Source organism: Rana temporaria, chromosome 3, assembly GCF_905171775.1.
Source record: "Rana temporaria chromosome 3, aRanTem1.1, whole genome shotgun sequence".
Taxonomy (NCBI): Eukaryota; Metazoa; Chordata; class Amphibia; order Anura; family Ranidae; genus Rana; species Rana temporaria.
The window spans coordinates 335,699,269-335,718,163 of NC_053491.1; the positions used below are offsets into that span (position 1 = coordinate 335,699,269).

Here is an 18,895-nt window from a genome sequence, read left to right on the forward strand (position 1 = left end):
CATGATGTACCACAACATATGACGTACAGCCAAATGTCATCTATAACATATATAGTAAGAGAGACCATCTGCAAAATAAAACTAAAAGTCCCTGAGAAAACAATTGAGGTCAAATTCTATATTTAAACCTTTGGGTGCAAAAGTGTCCATGGAAAATATGTACTTCGACTCTATTTGGCTCAGTGTTCTGACTTTGTGGCCGCCACGCCAAGGTCGGGAGTAGGGCACTATCCCCCAAAAACTTAAGTGTGTAGGATCTTTCTGATGTACTTCGGCGAAATGGCGGGATACACTGTGTTTTGGGAAACCGCTTTCGATATTTTTAACGTGCTCTTTAATGCGGATTCTCAAGAGCCTTTTGGTGCGCCCAATGTATTGGAGGCCGCAGCTGCACTCCAAACAGTAGACTGCACCTTCAGTGTGGCACCCAATGAATTCTTTGACCTCATATTGACTCCCATTACTATTGGACTGAAACTTGGTGACTTTCAGGTTGGGTATACGGGTATGAGTGCATGAATAGCATCTCTTACAGGGATAAAACCCTTTTCCTGTGAAAAAGGAGAATGCTTTTTTCGGGGGGTCAATCACATTTTTGACCAGTTGGTCGCGCAAAGTGGGCGCACGTGTATATATAAACCTTGGTTTATTGGGCAATATCTCCTTTAGACCCGAATCTGATTTTAGAATATGCCAATGGCGTAGAATGATCTTCTCTATTTTTTTATGCTGTACATTAAACTCTAAAATAATGGGAACCTGGTCTTTCCTGCTAGCAGGCCTACGGGTTTCGAGAAGTTGACTTCTTTGTAACTCAGTTACTTCTCTTATTTTGTCTTGGATAAATGTTCCTTCATATCCCTTCTCTATAAACCTATCGCCTATTTTGTTGGCCTGGGTCTGAAATTCCTCAATGGTCGTGCAGTTCCGCCTTAGCCGTACCAGCTGCCCTTTGGGTATGTTAAACAACCAATTCTTGTGGTGGCAGCTGGTGATGGGGAGGTAGCTATTGCGGTCAACGTTTTTAAAAAATGTTCTCGTGCTGAACGTATTGTTCGTCCGGCTGATTTCTAAGTCTAAGAATGGTATCACTTTCTCTTCGATTTGCCAAGTCAGAACGATATTGACATAGTTGTCGTTTAGTTTCTCAAAAAACTATATAAGCGACTGGCAATCGCCTTTCCATAGAACGAAAATATCGTCTATGTACCTCTTGTACAATAGAAGATCTGATGGGGGATCTTGAAAGACGACCTCTTCTTCCCATTTGGACATGAAAAGTCCTGCTACGCTAGGTGCGAACTTGGCCCCCATAGCAACCCCAGTTCGTTGTGAGTAATACTTGTTCCCGTACCAAAAGTGACTGTGTTTCAGGCAGAAGTCCAGACACTTGATCAGATATTTCCTCTGGAGGCATGGGAGCTTAGTGTATTTGCGGAGGCCCCACTTTGAAGCATCACATGCCAGATGGTGGGGAATGATCGTATACAAAGAGGATACGTCTGCTGTCGCCATCAGAAGTGGACCATCAATATCTGTACCATCCAGGAGTTTCAGCATCTCTTTTGTATCTTTCAGATACGCACGAGTTTTCTGCACGGCCGATTGCAGATATCGATCAATATATTGGCCAAGTCTGGCAGTAATAGATTCAATCCCGTTCACTATCGGGCGGAAAGGTGGGGTTAGTGGATCCTTGTGTATTTTAGGCAGTGCGTAAATAATAGGCGTCCTACAGGCTTCTGGGACAAGATATTTCGCCTCCCTTTTATCTAGGATATTCTTCCTAATGCCTAGTTGGACTACCTGTTCTAGATCCTTTTTCCATTTATGGATGGGATTTTTAGATAGTACACTATATGTATCAGAATCCTCTAATAATTTCATCATTCCAGTATGATATTGTTCAGTTGTTTGGATGACGATCCCTCCTCCCTTATCCGAAGGTCTTATTACGAGATTTTTTCTTTTTGTGAGTCTGCTAATGCCAGTTTTTATGGAAATAGGTTCTTCCACTTTTTTGAGATTCAGGTTCTTAATTTCTTCAGTTACCATTTGTTTAAAAACCTCAATATGTTTCCCATCTTTTAATTTAGGGTTGAAGGTAGACTTGTTCCTCAGATGACTATGCACCACTTGTTGATTATCGCAGGTCTGGGTCACAAAGGGTTTTTCTAGCATATACTTTTTAATATTTAGTTTGCGAACATATTTTTGTATGCCAATGTAAGTTTGGAATTTATCTAAATTCCTCACTGGTGCATACTTCAAACCTTTATCCAGTACTGCAATTTCTTCAGCTGTAAGTGGTGTGTCAGTGAGGTTGAAGATCCCTTCCCCTATTAGTCTCTTCTTCTGTTTTCTCTTCCCTGCTCTGCAGCCTCTTTTCTTGTGGGACTTTTTTGTTTCGATTCTTCCTGTCTCCTTGGAGGATGATATACTGTTCCTCGATCTAAAAAAGCCGATGGATAATTGTATCCTTGTTCTTGACGAAGATCTAAATCTCGTCTTCCATCTCTATAGGTATCACGCAAATCCCTCAAGGGGGCATAGTAGTTGTTAGTATGTATCGGACTTCTTTCCTTTGGCCTCATTTGGGGTGGTGGTTCGTGCCTATGATTTGGAGTCCTCCTATATGGCTGATCTCCATAGTGGTAATCCCCTCTATGTTCTCTGTTGTTATAGTATCCACTGGGATACACAGGACTTCTAGTTTGGTAGTAGGGTACATCAGGTGGTTCTCTGTCGTCCCTTACTCCTGGGTTTGTTTTGTTCCAGTTGTTATATGGTTTTTTGTTTTTATTTTTTCTTTTGGGTTTTTTCCAGCCTTGTTGTGGTGTATATCCATTCGGTTGTGGTTGCCTCCAAGGGGTGCGAGGGGAGATATTTCTTGGGTATCCATTCCTTTCGTCACCATATTGGTTTCTAGGGTAGTCGTCCCTTGATCTTTCTTCTCTCCTATCTCTACGGTCTATTCCCAAAAGTGGTGGGATAGGATTCATCTGTGGCCTTATTTGAGGTGGGACTCCCCTTTCTGGTGTGGAAAAGGTGGAACTGGGATCCGTGGGTTCCAGTGGTTTAGCCTTATTTTGCCACTTAAAGACTACATCGTTTTTGTAATCAGTGATATCTCTGGTGTATTTTTTACTTTTTCTCAATTTGACTTCCGTATCCTTGGTCACTAGGTCTTTATTTAATTGGGTAGTTAATCGTGTAAATTCTGCCGTATCTTTATGTGTATCTAGTTGTGTTTTCAAAATGGCTAGTGTAGCATCTATCTTGCGAAGCTTCTTTTGCTTCCTCTTCAATAAAAGATGTAGAAGCTCCATCCCTTTAAGGTTGAAAAACCTAAACCATTCGTCAATTGACTCCTGGTCGCATAGACCATCATTGGGGGGTACATCCCACCTGAGACGTCTCGGCACAATGTTGGCTTTAATGTACCGGTCAAAGGTGGTGATGTCCCACCAAGTATTGATCTTCTTTTCCAGACCATGTCCCAACTTGCGTATCAAGTGTTGGACATTGCTGGGGTCTTTGGGGGGGGGGGTCTTCATCGTTGAACACAAGGTCTAAATCGACTTCTCGCTGTTCAACAAAGGTGAAGAGATCCATGACTGCTGCTGGAGTGATAAAGCAAGGTGAGTAAAATATAGATAGAGTAAACTCCTGCGCTGTCTGAAAAGTGAAAGGAGAGGGACAAACTAAAAATACTGCTGCAAATATAAAAGTCTACCTCGATAGACTGAAGTGAAACAGAAAGATTAAATTGCAATACTTGCGCTGTAGGGTGTGGAACAGGGAATATGTAATGGACAATAATATTTATGAGTGACTAGTGAAAATATTATTTGGTGAAAACAATATTATAAAACTTATAACAGTGAGACCAATACAAGGACAGTCCTTAATGAGCAAGTCTGCACTCCAGGGAGGTCCAGGTCTAGTGCAGTCCTGCCGTGCATTAATGTGCTCCAAACGGAGATAAATCCTAATCTCCAGTGTAAAAATAAAAATGCAATCAAAAAATAAAGATACGGAAAGTACACGGAAAACAGTCCTGAAGGAAGTATATATGAGACCCTTAGATCCGTAATGGGGTTATTATAATCTTCCTTACTCTATCCAAAACAAGAGAAAATAATGTTTTGCCTATAGTTGTACTTTAAGGTGTGTGTATATGTGTGTGTGTGTGATACACACCATATATTTTATTTATATATATATATATATATATATATATATATATATATATATATATATATATATATATATATATATATATATATATAAAATATATGGTGTGTGTGTGTGTGTGTGTGTATTTTATATATATATATATATATATATATATACACTTTAAATAAATCTATGGTTACAGTATACAATTTCATTTTTATAACATCCGCATTGTAATAACAAAATCAAGTTATTTTTGACAATCCAGTATGCGCTTACTTGAAAAATGTCCTGTCATGCTGTGAGTTTTGCCTGTCTGCTGGCCATCTCTATCCACAACTTCCTGAACTCCCTGCATGCTTTGCAGCTTCTCCTCTGCAGTTTAATTTCAATTTCTAAGGACTACATATCGGATATCCCATGGTACCTTGTCCCTTAAAGCAGTGATTTTGCCTCCTGAAACTCCTCCTCTCGGCACCTATGTAGTTCCGAAGGAAGGCTCTGTGAAATGTGTGACACAGCAGTGCCTACTCCCCAGGGCATAGTGAAAACATAAAACATAATTCAAGGAAATGTGTGGAGATCTTAACAAGGTATTTTTACAAACTTCCAGATTTATAGAGGTAGGCTAGAAATAATTTAAATACAATCTGGGAATGAACCTACATTTTAGATTTTGACCATGGATCCATAGATACTCATGAAGTGGTTCTAAAGCTAAAATGATTCTTCACCTTAATGCATTTCCTGCATTAAAGTAGAACTATAGGCAAAAACTTTTTTTTTTTTTTGGATAGAGCACGGGAGAGTCATAACCCCTGTCAGATCATTTTTTACCATCTGTGTTGCATTGCAGAGATTTCCTTTCACTCCCTGTCCCATAGCCAAACAGGAAGTGAAAGGAAGTCCCTACAAATTAAGGAAATTGGGGACCCCCAAGTCACCAGAACTATTGTCCCCATTGGAAGATTTCCCCTCTATTACTTTTCTGGGGACAACCCAAAATTTGGGATTTTCTTTTATGTCCGATAACCCCCTCCTCCCTACCACCGTCCGCTAACTCTTCAAGTTTATAAAAAAAAACACAAACCTAAAAGCTTTTTTTACTTTGCCTAAATCTCTGGTCACTTGACATTCTGGGTACCTGGTTCACCCTCTTCTGCACTGCAGTAGGTTGTTCTTCGGGTGCCCATTACACTGCCTGAGTAATGTGAACACTTACCATTTGCTGTCCAGCAATGTGGACCTCCTTCAGGTGCCCTCCACATTGCCTCGGTGAATGTGAACACTTACTATTGGCTGTCCAGCAGTGTGGTCCTTTTACAGGTGCCTATTACACTGCCTGGGCGATGTGAAAACGTATCACTGGCTGTCCAGCACTGTGGTTCTTTAAAGGTCCATTAGACTACAGTGATGTGATAATGTCGCGACGGAGGGCGACAACAAAATCGGCCAGTGGCAGGCCCAGACTGCAGAGCTGGTTTAATGGTCTCTACCCTGGGAAGAAGGTCTCACGATGGGAAACTTGTGAATGGGTCGGGAGAAGGGATTTGGGGCACAACATTGGAGATGGACTTTATTTACTCATCCGTTAATAGATTTTGTTCCTTTACAGGCTAAACGAGATGCGGAAGCAGACTTGGAAAAACGTCTTTCAGAACAGGCTTCATATCTGAAAGCTGAACTGGATAAAAAGTGTGAAGGTAAAACCGAAGATACTGGGGGTGTCATGGTGATCTCTAGGTGTCACTGCTTCTGCTGGACAACCTAGATTGCTTTTACAGTACGTACTGAGTAAAAATGTACATTTCAAGCTGGCAAACAAAAAGAGGATTTTTTTTTTTTTGACAAGTTTATTTCTACTCATAAATGTGCATTCCCCCCCCCCCCCCCCCATGCATTTATAATTAACTAGTCACAAACTTGGGCAATTCATACTGAGCTATAATGTACAAGCAATGCTTATGTTTTATGAAATATGCTTTAACTCATAGAAGCATTATGGGCAGTCTCACTAACCAAGAAGTGGAGATTTGTCAATAATTTTAGCTGCCTATCAGTAGTGTATTTAGGTTTTGTGCTGCCCTAGGCCTGACTAAACTTGTGCACCCTTTAATTTAAATATGACGCACCCCTTTCTGTCAAGGCCACAACCCTTTCTGTTTAAGACCCACCCTAAAATTTTCGAGTGGGGACACTAGTTCTGAGAGCCTGAGGCAATGGATTCCCTTAATTTGCATAGATTTTCTCTCACTTCCTGTTTGGCTATGGGGCAGGAAGTGAAGGGAAAGCTCTGCAATGGGACATAGATGATACAAAATAAACTGACAGGGGCTATAACCCTCCCTTACTCTATCCAAAATGAAAAAAAAAGTGTTGCCTATAGTTCTACCTTAAAGCGGGGGTTCACCCTATGAACGGAATTTTTTTTTTTTTTTCTACTACCATAAAATCAGGCATTGTAGCGCGAGCTACAGTATGCCTGTGCCGATTTTTTTTTTACCCCCGTACTCACCTTGTACTCGTACATCGAAGATACCGGGGAATGGGCGTGCCTATGGAGACGGAGGATGATTGACGGCCGGCTCTGGCGCGTCACGCTTTTCCGGAAATAGCCGAAATAGGCTTGGCTCTTCACGGCGCCTGCGCATAGCCTGTGCGCAGGCGCCGTGAAGAGCCGAGACCTACTCCGGCTGTCTTCGGGGAGAGTGACGTGCCAGGGCCGGCCGTCAATCATCCTCCCTCTCCATAGGCACGCCCATTCCCCGCGGGAGCCGAAATCTACAATGTACGATTACAAGGTGAGTCCGGGGTTAAAAAAATCGGGACAGGCATACTGTAGCTCGCGCTACAATGCCTGTCTCGATGGTAAAATCATGTGGGTGAGGGTGAACTACCGCTTTAAGCACAAATTTGTGATCATTTTAAGGAGACGACTAAGAAGATATAACTATGCCAATGGTGCAGCAGAAAACATACAGCCCAGGGAGGAAGGTTTGTGGTCCAGGATGATAGGACAGTCAAAATTAGAAGCAGTGCCCCCAATGGAAGCAGTGCGGCTGCTTTATAGGGGCGCTAGACTAATTTGCCTCTCAGCCCAGTCCGCCCCATCAGACTGGCGCTACACTATCAGAGTAGCGCAAGCCGACGGGACTCTTTCTGTGCTGCCCTAGGCCTGGGCCTTGTTGGCCTAGGCCAGGATACAGCGTTGCTGCCTATACCTTTTTTGCTCCATTGATCATTTTGACTTCTAGTGTATTGCAGGTAATATCTTTTTATGGACCGTAGTTTTTAATTTTTTTCCCATTTAATTGCTCAGGTTTTGACAGGTTTAGTCGCCCATATGATTAGCTGATGTTTATGCTGATACTAATCATACAATTATTAAAGTAAAACAATCCCATACCAGTGAGAATGGGCTTTAAAAATGGTGTTGTGTGTTTTTTTTTTTTTTTTTAAGGGGAGCTTTACCACCCCAGGGCTAATTTTTACCTGCTTTGTTGGGTTATGCTCTAGCAACATACTGCCGAATCAAGCGTTGTCCTGCTGTGATCCGCTGACGCACACTGGGTCACGCACCACCATCTTCTTTCCTTATGTCATCAGGACCTGGCCAGTATTTTGAAGCCATGCCCCTGATGATGCACTGATGGGGTCCACTCTCCCCCCAGCCACAAACCGATAGGAGAGCGCCATCATATGACCTTAAATTGTTTATTTTATGTTTTTTCTGACACTACATTTTTTTTTTTTTTTTTTGCTTGCTTCAGAGTCCCAAAGCAAGGGAAGACATTTGTGAAGTACACATCATTGCTTTTTGAATGTTCCAGAGATGCTTTCATTAGAAAAGCAGCAGTATGGCCGTGATTCGGTCCTATATCAGCTTTATAAATACCGTATATACTCGAGCATAAGCTGAGTTTTTCAGCTTTTAGGGCTGAAAATACACCCCTCGGCTTATGCTTGAGTCAGTGTACCTGAAGGGCTGCGAGCGTCCATTGTTTAAAAGTCGCGGCTTCCCCCTGGTCTCTTCTGTGATAGCCGTTTCCCAGCAGACACTGTGTTCAGTGTTCCACCTATCATGGACATTCTCTTGTCCGAGGATGAAAAGACGTCCGTGATTGGCGGAACACTGAACACAGTGTCTGCTGGAAACTGAGTCCGAGGATGAAAAGTTGTCCGTGATAGGCTGCTGAGAAACGCCTATCACGGAACGGGACCAAGAGGAGACCTTGACTTTTAAACGATGAATGGACGACTGCAGCCTGTCAAGAATTTCAGGTACACTGACTCGGGCACAGGGAGGCTGCAATGGGCACAGTGAGGTTGGGCACAGTGAGGCGTGTAAATGGGCATTGTTTACACTCTTTTCCGCTTACAGTAGCTGCTGCATTCTCGCCCTAGGCTTATACTTGAGTCAATACGTTTTCCCTTTTTTTTGGGGTGAAATTAGGTACCTCGGCTTATACTTGGGGCAGCTTATACTTGAGTATATACGGTAGGTCCTTTTGGAAATGAGTTATACAATTCTAATATTTCTGTGACTGTGCCAAGGGTTAGCTAGGAAAACTTTTGTTTGTATACTAGGAAACATGATTTCAGAGTTCTTGGGAGCATAATCGCGTAGCAGCTGCAATGTAGTACTTTTATATGTAGCATGTAGGGTGTAGTGTGGTTCTAGCATCCCTTTTTATAAAGGAAGTGAAACATTTTGAACCTAGGGTTTGTACGTATGTGTGAGCAGTGTTACTTTGAAAGGAAATGACTGTACTGTACCGTATTCTTTCTTACAGGGCTGCAGAAGCACTATGATGAGGAAAAGGCATCTCTCAAAGAAACGTACGAAAAGTTAACCACTTCCCTTAAGGTCTGCTGTTTCATCGGTTTTGCAGCATGATTAAAAAATGAATCAATTTGCAATGAAGTAGTGCATAACCAAAGATGACTAGAAAATGGATGTAGCATCCAAATTGGTCAATATAGTGTTCTCCCATTTGTAAGGCCCATAAAAAAATCTGTCTTTTTGTGATGAAGAGAGTTTCGCAGGTACTTTTCTTGTGGAAAGAATTTGGGGTGAAACTTCACCTAAAATATGAACTTCCGCTCATCTTCCATTCTCATTAGAGTGAACTCCCTTTTTTTTTTTTTTTTGGTTTGTTTTCTGGAAGTGGTTGCCCACTCCCATATCCACTCCCAACATCCACTTAGATCACCTACAGTAAGTGATCAGAGTGGAAGTTTGCCCTACCTCCTTTCCTGCCCTCAACCTCCTTTGACATCCTAGGAGACTGCGGGACCACTCTGCAAGCACAGCGCGTCTTGTGCGTGCGCAGTGGAGAGACGGCTGTGAAACACCAGGAAGCTACAGCCAGCTTTCCACATCAAAGATGATGTGCCAGGGACCTGAAGGCCAGCAGAGAACTGGCATGGGTGAGGACAGTGCTGGACACCTGGACTGGCAAGTGTATGTTTTGTTAAAAGTCAGCCCCCACCTATAACTGACCTTCACAACAAGGAGCACCTGGAAGGACGACCCATGTAAAAAAAAAACAATAAAACTCCCAGCTCAACTCACCAACCAGCCTGCAAACAACCTAATGTATTCTTAACAGCTTGGGACAAAAAACGGGTTTAGTTTGCACACATTTGCAAATACATACGTAAACTGCAGAGCCACTTCGCGACACCCCAGTATTATCTGCAATCCTAACTCTTTTTACATTTCTGAGATCCTCCATTGTAGAAGCACATTCATTATAATGGACAGAGGGCAGGGAAGCCTCGTTAAAGGCCACAGGGAACACCCAACATATAGCACAATGGCACCAAAGGTGTCCAGTACGTCCCCTCAACAGAATTCCAACGGTACAAACAAATGGCTACTTCTTCCACCTATAACTGGCATTCACAGCACATGGAAGGGCAACACATGACAACAAAACCCAAAGAAAATTCCCAGCTCAACTCACCAACCAGACTGAAAATAACCAAAACATCCTGTCTAACAGTTGCCTGCACACCATGGATTTATTTAAATTTCCAGAGCTTTTATTAAAGTGATCACATGTAAATACAATTCAGAGTTGAGTGGTGCCCTTTCGTCAGGCGTGTGATAATCACATGCTTTATTAAAACACTGGATTTCTATGGTGGGCTGGCAACATATTCTTCTCATGTCGTTTTAAAGACCTGAGTTTCAATTTCTCAGGATGTTATCCATCAGGATGAAAATACAGTAGCTGGCTTGCTTTTGAAGATGCAAGTTCAGAGTTTCTTTCTTACCCTTGTCTCACTGCTTGGTGATTCACTGTCCCAGAACAAGAATACAGCCAGTGTAGTTAGGACAGCTGACTTAACTATTTGTTCAGGTCAGAGTCTAACTTTTGAAGCAAAAAAAGTGATGACAGATCCAGAGTGTACAGCTTCGAAAACAATTCCGCATTGACAGCTTCTATATTCCTGACAGTTTCCCTTTAATCTACAGTTGCTAAGAAAGAAAGGAATCTAGATAAAGGATGCAACTGGATTATACAATAATAGGTTTAAGAAAGGTCACTAAAGGAATTTTTTTTTTTAGCTAAATGGCTTCCTTTACCTTACTGCAGTCCTGGTTTCATGTCCTCATTGCTCGCTTTTGCTCTGATGTTGCTGTAATACTACTTTGTTCTGGACACTTCCTGGTTGTCTGGCTCCATATGAAAAAAGTCATGGGAGAGTTTAGTTTCGTTTTCCTAGCCATGACTCTCTATGGCACTGTCCAGCACAGAGGCATGAAATAACATGCAAAGACTAAACTAGTTTCAGTTTCATTTTTGCATCTAGAGGCACATTATATGATTGATTTTTATCTATTTTTAATCGTTTTTAAAAGGAATCGGTTAACTATTATGTCTCTATACTCTGTAAACAGTCATTTCAGCAAAAAATGTTTTTCCTTTAGTGATCCTTTAAGTTGAATCGTACAAAATGTTATGGGTGAGGTCACATAGTTACAGGCTGCTCATAACTATTAGGTGAAGCTGTATGCAGTGATTGGATACCTGGAAATAACTGATCTGTTAAAATAAAATCAGACTATTAAAAGCTGTTGACATGATCTTATCAGAGCTTTATTCTGTAAGGCAGGGCAAAGAGCAGTGATGATGTACTCAATGACGTTCTGATAGGAAAACATACTTACAAGTGCAAAGGCCCCATATTTACATTACTGACTTGGTTCAAAGCTCGGGATTAAAGAGCCAGCATATAAACTAAAAGCTATGTATTCTAAATAGCACCCCTACACACATATACAGCAAACCTTAACGCACCTGAGCTTTGGCGCAACACAACACACAGGTGTGAATGTTCTGTGCCTTGTGATATATGGTCAAAAATCATGCAGGTGCATTTTTCCTGCATGAACATGAATAGACTTGAACCATTACTGTACTTTGCACATACCGTTATTCTTTGTATTGCCCTTACCGTTATTCTTTGTATTGCCCTATCAAACAAGCATAGTAAATTAATTTAATTTGCAGGAAACTGTTGCTGAGTTAAATGGGCAGTTGGCATCCTTCCAAGAGAAAATGAAACGGGTTGAAGAATCCATCCTAAATCAAGACTACAAAATACACATTCAGGTATTATATTGATACACTTAAGGTATAATTGGTGCCTATAGCAAAACATGAAATACTGCATTTCATAACCAGTAACCATTTTTTTTAATAATTATACAGGATTTATATGACTCCAACAATTTGCATAGTGCTTTACAACATGGGGGCAGTACAGTAACAATACTATTTAATACAAGAGAAATCAGAGGGCCCTGCTCGTTAGATTTTACAATCTAAAAGTAAAGGGAAACATTTGGTTGATGGATAACTCAGTCAGTTATTCTCAGTTTGATATACAATGCCAGAATTGTTGAAATTTGATATAATCTTGTGGAAAATGTCTTGCTTATGCCGTGTCCCTGAAAGGTTCCCCGCTTTGCCTCCACTTTAAAATAGTGTTGTTGCTTGTTTTTTTTTTTTTTTTAGTTTAAATGACAAGCATGTTATACTTGCCTGCTCTGTGTAGTGGTTCTGCACAGAGCAGCCCAGATCCGGCGCTCCTGGCCCCTCCCCTCCCTCCTGGCGAATGCCCCCATAGCAAGCAGATTGCTATGGGGGTACTCAAGCCACTGCTCTGTGTTTCCATTCAGAGGCAGAGCCGTGGCTGCCTCCCCCTCCATTAGTTTACTGACTTTGATTGACAGCAGCGGGAGCCAATGACACCCACTGTTGTGACTCGGGTAAGTATTGAGGAGGGGGCTGTTGCACACAGAAGGTTTTTTATCTTAAGATGCATTAAGATAAAAAAAAAATATTGCCTTTAGAACCACTTTAAGATTTGAATGGTTTACATGTATTTCCTATTTTCTTAAAACCACTTTGCGAGGCTATTTGTCTTTGCATAGCTGCCAGCAGGTTGTATCGCAGGCTGCCTTTTTGTGTCTCTCAGAGACTCCAATATTAAGATATGATCCACAGATCACCTTATGGAGCATGTTATAGATTACACTCATATTTGGGGTGTGACATGTAACATGCACCCCAACCTCTCCCTGCACCCTGCAATCCCACCTCCCTGTAACAGGGCTCTTCTCCCCGCACCTGCTTCACCTATACAGCTGCATAAATCAATCACAGGAATCTGTGAATGAGAAAACAAGTCCTGTCTTCCCGAGCTGCAGGTGGCTTGTAGTTCTCAATGAACTTCAAAGGGGGCGTGATGAGCATGCTCGTAGTTTATTCAGTGCCCCACAGTTTTCAAACTGACAGTGGTATGGGAAGACGGTTGAAGGTCATGTCTGCAGGAGCCTGACATTACACCTGCAATCCACTGATTGGCAGTGCAATGCTCTGCAGGCTACTGTGCAAGAAAAAATAAATGCATATTTTTTTCCTGCAAAAATATGTGCATTTGTTATTTTTATGCAAAAAGGTGAACTTGGCCTTTGAAAAGCCTGTAGATATTCTGAATGCTGGACCTTTCTGACAGAAAAAAAATCATCTCTTCCCCAAAATGCCAAAGCTTGCCTGTACCTTCTTATCTCCTGAAAATTTTAGTGAGGCAGCCCATCTCACCAATAGGTCTCTGTGGTGCTAGAAGGTAGTCATAAGCTCCGACACTACCTGGAAGTGCCAGAACTTTTCTTGTTGGAGCAGTCGGCATTTAGCCCATCTTTAATAAATTTGCAAGATTTTGTTTCGCTTTTTTTTTTTTTTTTTTAACAGGCAGTCTCCAATGAAAAATTCCCTTGCAGCTGAGCATATTATTTAAAGCAGACATGCCATAAAATGGCTAACCTGCTCCCCAATTTTGCTGCAACATAAATTACTAAAAGATGATGTTTAATACTTGGCTATGCTGAAGTAACCAATGCCATGACCAGTACCACTGGACACCAAGTCCCTACTAAAAGTGTACCTGTAGCCAAGTGGAAAGATTTACAGTGTCACGTCATAAAGATATACAGAAATAAAATGCTGTATGGATATGAAGTAATTTAGAATTTACTGGCCTGCTGCACTTGCTGTATTCATGACATACTGTTGGCTAAAAATTCTTCAATATCCAACACACTTCCAGGAGTGTTGGACGCCTGGTCTCCAGCTGTGCAACTGTGGCTCCCTCTGCCAGCTTCTACATCACTACTGTGTTTGTTTGACAGTGATTTAGGGGTTGGAGGTGAAACCGAAGCAAGGGGGGGGGGCACATTATCTGACACACCTGGGAGTGATGGATAGTAGGGATGCCCAGAGCTCTTTAAAGAAAGCAGACTTTCCATGACGAAAGGTCCACTTTCCTACCAGCCCCCCACCTCACAAGAATTTTTTTTAAAAATAGATACCATGCCTAACCACTGCCTCCTGGGATAGCTGGGCGCTCAACATATCACAAGAATGTATCCTGGCTCACCAAAAGAGTGCATTCTCATTTGGAGTGGCCAACAAGCAGAATGAGAAGTAATGATGTCCCCCGCATCTACCAGAAACCAGGGCCCAGCATAGTATTTTTTTTTTTTTGTATTGTTTCTTGTGAAATCTTTATTGTTAAACTTTTATTTACAGCTTATTTATTTGAGCGGTGATGGTGGCAGAGAAGTAGATTTCCTTTTTGCATTGAAGGTCTGCTTCGAGGCAGCTAAGAGCGAACTTATTGAGTAGAAAGGTTAGTTAGTGTGGGTATAGAATTGGGTAAGATATATTTTTTATTTTATTAATTTTTTTATGGTTGAACTTAATGGACTTGTGTCTTTTTTCAACCTAGTTCCCCCACTCTGGATGATGTAGCACAGCAGGCACCTTTGGACAGCAGCATTGCCAGTGTAGGGGAAGGGAGCGTTAGATGGGCTACCAAATATAGATACAATAACAAATTGAAGCTAAACTCCAGCTAATACTTTATACCAGGGGCGGCAACCCCCGACACGGGTGCCGCAAGCGGCACACAATGCTTTTTCTTGCCGGCACTCGACTCCCTCCAGAGCAGTGCAGGGAAGTGTCAGTGAGACACTAATGCATTCCAATTTCAGAATTCCCCATGCCGCACTTGCACTGATGTGGAGACACCTTGTAAAAGATTGGAAACGTTGTTTGGTTCTCTAACTTTGCTGTAGGTGCAATTGTCAGCTTTTATAATGGAGAAGAAATTGGGTGCAGGTCTGCTAGGGGGGGGTGGTCCCTGTTTCCAGGAGGAGGAGGACTGTCATTGGCCACTGCTAAAGCCAATCCCAGTCCTAGCCCCGTCCAGTATCTGGAGGAAGATAACTCGCTTGGTTGCTACTACCAAGCTCAGAAGGGATTTCACTGTGATTGAGAAAATCACAATCAGGTGACAGTTTGTGGAATTACTGTTGCGCTTCTGGGAACTTTTTGGAAATTATTTTCAAACCTTTATGTCTCTTACTGACCCCCCTGCGCTCTGTGTGCCTTTAAGCCACACCCAGTATTTAGTGCAATGAAAATCACACCCAACTTTTGCAGAGCGGCGCACTTTTTCTCAGCTGCATGGGCAGTGGTGGGGTAGTACAGTGGTGGGGCAGATGTGCAGGGGGTTATAGTGGTGGGGCAGATGTGCAGGGGGTTATAGTGGTGGGGCAGATGTGCAGGGGGTTATAGTGGTGGGGCAGATGTGCAGGGGGTTATAGTGGTGGGGCAGATGTGCAGGGGGTTATAGTGGTGGGGCAGATGTGCAGGGGGTCATAGTGGTGGGGCAGATGTGCAGGGGGTCATAGTGGTGGGGCAGATGTGCAAGTGGTTATAGTGGTGGGGCAGATGTGCAGGGGGTTATAGTGGTGGGGCAGATGTCCAAGGGGTTATAGTGGTGGGGCAGATGTGCAGGGGGGTTATAGTGGTGGGGCAGATGTGCGGGGGGTTTTAGTGGTGGGGCAGATGTGCGGGGGGTTTTAGTGGTGGGGCAGATGTGCGGGGGGTTTTAGTGGTGGGGCAGATGTGCGGGGGGTTTTAGTGGTGGGGCAGATGTGCGGGGGGTTTTAGTGGTGGGGCAGATGTGCGGGGGGTTTTAGTGGTGGGGCAGATGTGCGGGGGTTTTAGTGGTGGGGCAGATGTGCAGGGGGGTATAGTGGTGAGGCAGATGTGCAGGGGGTTGCAGTGGCAAAAAAAGATTTGCAGGGGAGACAGTGATCTGGGATGTGAAGGTGCATGAATTGGGGCTGATCTAAAGTGTGGAGTCACCTGATGAAAATATGGGAAATAAAGCCTAAAAAAATAAAACAAATGCTAACCATCACATCTAAGAATTGGTAAGCTGCAATAAAGTAAATGTTTGCTTTTGGGTTTAATACTGCTTTAAATACTGGTGCTGAATAGCCACTTTTACATGAATGCTATTCTGTGGTAGATATCAAAGAGACTTTGTCACTGAAGTCCCCCAAGAGATATTCAGCTCACTGGTTTCCTACTGTGGCAAAAACAATGGTTTCCTACTGTGGCAAAAACGATGGATTTCGATTATTGATAGGGCCAATATGGTTAAAATAATACTCATGCCTTAGCTTTTGTTTTCTACATAACACCCCAGTGGTTTTGCCTCCTAAAATATTCTGTACCCGAATTACATTTTTTATACTTTGCTGTGGAAAAATAGCCCACCCAGGGTCTGACTTGAGCAATTACAATGCCCAAAGAATAGAGAGTATTGCCTTTCTGAACTCATGAATATATTACATGGCTGCGCAACTTCAGCACTTGGCTGCTGGAATGGCTCAGAATTGTAAAAACCCGGGCAAGGCCCAGGACTCCACCTTGTCCATTGTTTTGTATTTTACCAACTCCCTCTCACTTCTGAAAGGTTTAGAATCTGAACATTTTGCCAAACCGAATAAGTCATTTCCCACCTATAGATTCATGCATAAGTTCTGGATGAAAGCTAAACAGTTGCAAGGGGTTCCTGGCTATACATGCTATAGATCTATTTGGTAAACTCTTTCTGGCCATACTCAATACGAATATATGGTCAAATGGAACTACATACATTTAACATATTTTTTATTGAGGCAAGTTGTTACAGTTTACTACTTTTACAATCTCAATATGGTCTGCCCCCCAGCACATGTACTTCTATTATTTGCAGCTACAGTACGCCGTGCCAGCCCCAAAATCTTCCTGATGAATTCTGTCTCTTACCTACCCTTATTTTCTGTATGCTGCAGCAAATGGCCAATTAAAACGGTTTTGTTTCAATTTGCTATGCGAAAATCACAAGTTACTTGCAGAGTGCTGGAGAAGTGGGTCCTGGATGTGGGAGATGTGACAGGGGATCAATGAGAAATGGTATTGAAAGCTGTGAGTTCCAGTTCCCAATTGTACGTACTCTTGTGAGTTCATAACGGATCTCCCTATCTTCTCCGCTTGCTGCGTAGACTCATCCCCTTCATCTCGGAAGAGGACACAGCAATTGTAGTTGGAACAATCATCAATTCCCGACTTGACTACGCAAACTCCCTCTACCTAGGTCTATCCACATACCAGATTCCTCGTCTTCAAGTCGTCCAGAAACACAGCAGCCAGACTGGAAAGGGGGAAAAAACTCTGGGAATCGATCACCTCGGCACTGAGGACTCTCCATTGGCTAGCCGTAAAGGATCGCGTTACATTCAAGACCCTCTGCCTTACCCACAAATGCACACAAGAAAACTCTCCTCAATACTTATGTGAGAAAATAACACTACACCCCTAATCGGGCTCTCCAATCAACTAACCAAAACCTCCTCCACATCCCCAAGTCCCGCTACAAATCTAAAGGAGAACGAAGATTCGCAATCCAAGGACCAGGGCTATGGAATGCTCTACCCACAAACATCGGCATTGAAGAAAACCATCGGGCCTTCAGGAAAAAACTTAAGACCCACCCTCTTCTTAAAGATCTGGACGACATTGGATACAAAGCGCCTTGAGGCAATTTAGTTCGCATTTGTAACACTATACAGGTTACTCACTCACTCTTACAGGAATATAGCGTTGTGATAGGATGTCGTGCTTCTTCTAAACCAAAATTGTGTCTGAAAATACCTTGTGCTAACGCTTCTGGTATTCTCAATTATGAGGTGGTACTGCTGTAAAGCTAAATGACAACATAAATGCTCTGGAAGGTGTTTAGCCTGCTTAAATAATTGTATTTCTGATTTTTAAAAATCCCTAGTGGAGACATAGACCGCAATAGAAATCTGACAGATGTTTTAACCTTTCCACACTATATCCAAAAAAAATCATCAGGCAAATATACACTTAAAATGTCATTTTTTTTTAATGGTTTGGCCTTTCTTAAAACAAACCATTGTCTACGTGCATAATGAAATGATCTTTCTTGGCTTTGAAGCTGTACTCGGTGTAGGTCCTGTTTATTTAATTGAAGTGTGCTTTATCCAATGTGCTTTGCACACAAACAGTTATTTCAGGGCACAGTACAGTAATCCTTTCCCTTTGGTAATCTGTCTACACTTAGGTGCGCTGCCACATTCCAGGCCTCCCTGTAATCACTCAGGAAGGAATTTTAAAGGAGCCGACTTGTGTTTTTAGCAGAAAATGCCTGGCAGTGCAGGAGGTGCCTTTTTAATAGGTTCAAAAGTTTAAACAGGATACTTACATATTTCAAAATGTAATACCGGTTAATGGAATGTGTATTTGGTTTCATTGTCATGTGCTGGGACACAGATGTCAGATTTGCCTGTGCAGGGTGAAGTTTCGGCAAGGGTAATGGTGGCACACTGACTAAGAGGTTATCACTTTTGCTTTGCAGCTGTGGTACGCAGGGTTCAGTACCCACCAGGATTGGGCAGGACAGCCATGATTCCTTTTTTAATTCAGTCCTTTTGAGTTAAAAATGATCTAATCTTCATCTATTAGAAATTAAGTTATTGTGCAGGAGTGCCATCCCACAATATCTGAGATCCTCAGCGTTGGGACATATTAAGTGCCTTAGTTGACTGCTTTGGGCTTATGTCAAAGGGCAAATAAAGCTTGCATGCAGGTCCATTCTGCTTGCATCTAACATTCCATTTAAGATGTTTCTGAGATCATTCAGAATTGATTGGCAGGTGCATTTGACCTCTTTCTAACCTGCATTTGATCCTCTAACCTGATTTGTGCTTCTATTGAGATCCCCTTGACTGTATTTTGCCAACATATTCATCCCAGTTCCCAGGACTCTATCCCCTCAA

The 18,895-nt window shown here is 42.4% G+C and overlaps 1 protein-coding gene across 1 annotated transcript in view; it reads left to right on the forward strand.

Annotated features, from left to right (window-relative positions):
- CCDC69 (coiled-coil domain containing 69) overlaps nt 1-18,895 on the forward strand; it is a 78,195-nt gene that overhangs the window by 47,779 nt on the left and 11,521 nt on the right. The window contains exons 4-6 of the mRNA XM_040345057.1: nt 5,795-5,882; nt 8,973-9,046; nt 11,703-11,804. Coding sequence (XP_040200991.1) covers nt 5,795-5,882; nt 8,973-9,046; nt 11,703-11,804 — 264 coding nt within the window. The remainder of the gene's footprint in view (nt 1-5,794; nt 5,883-8,972; nt 9,047-11,702; nt 11,805-18,895) is intronic.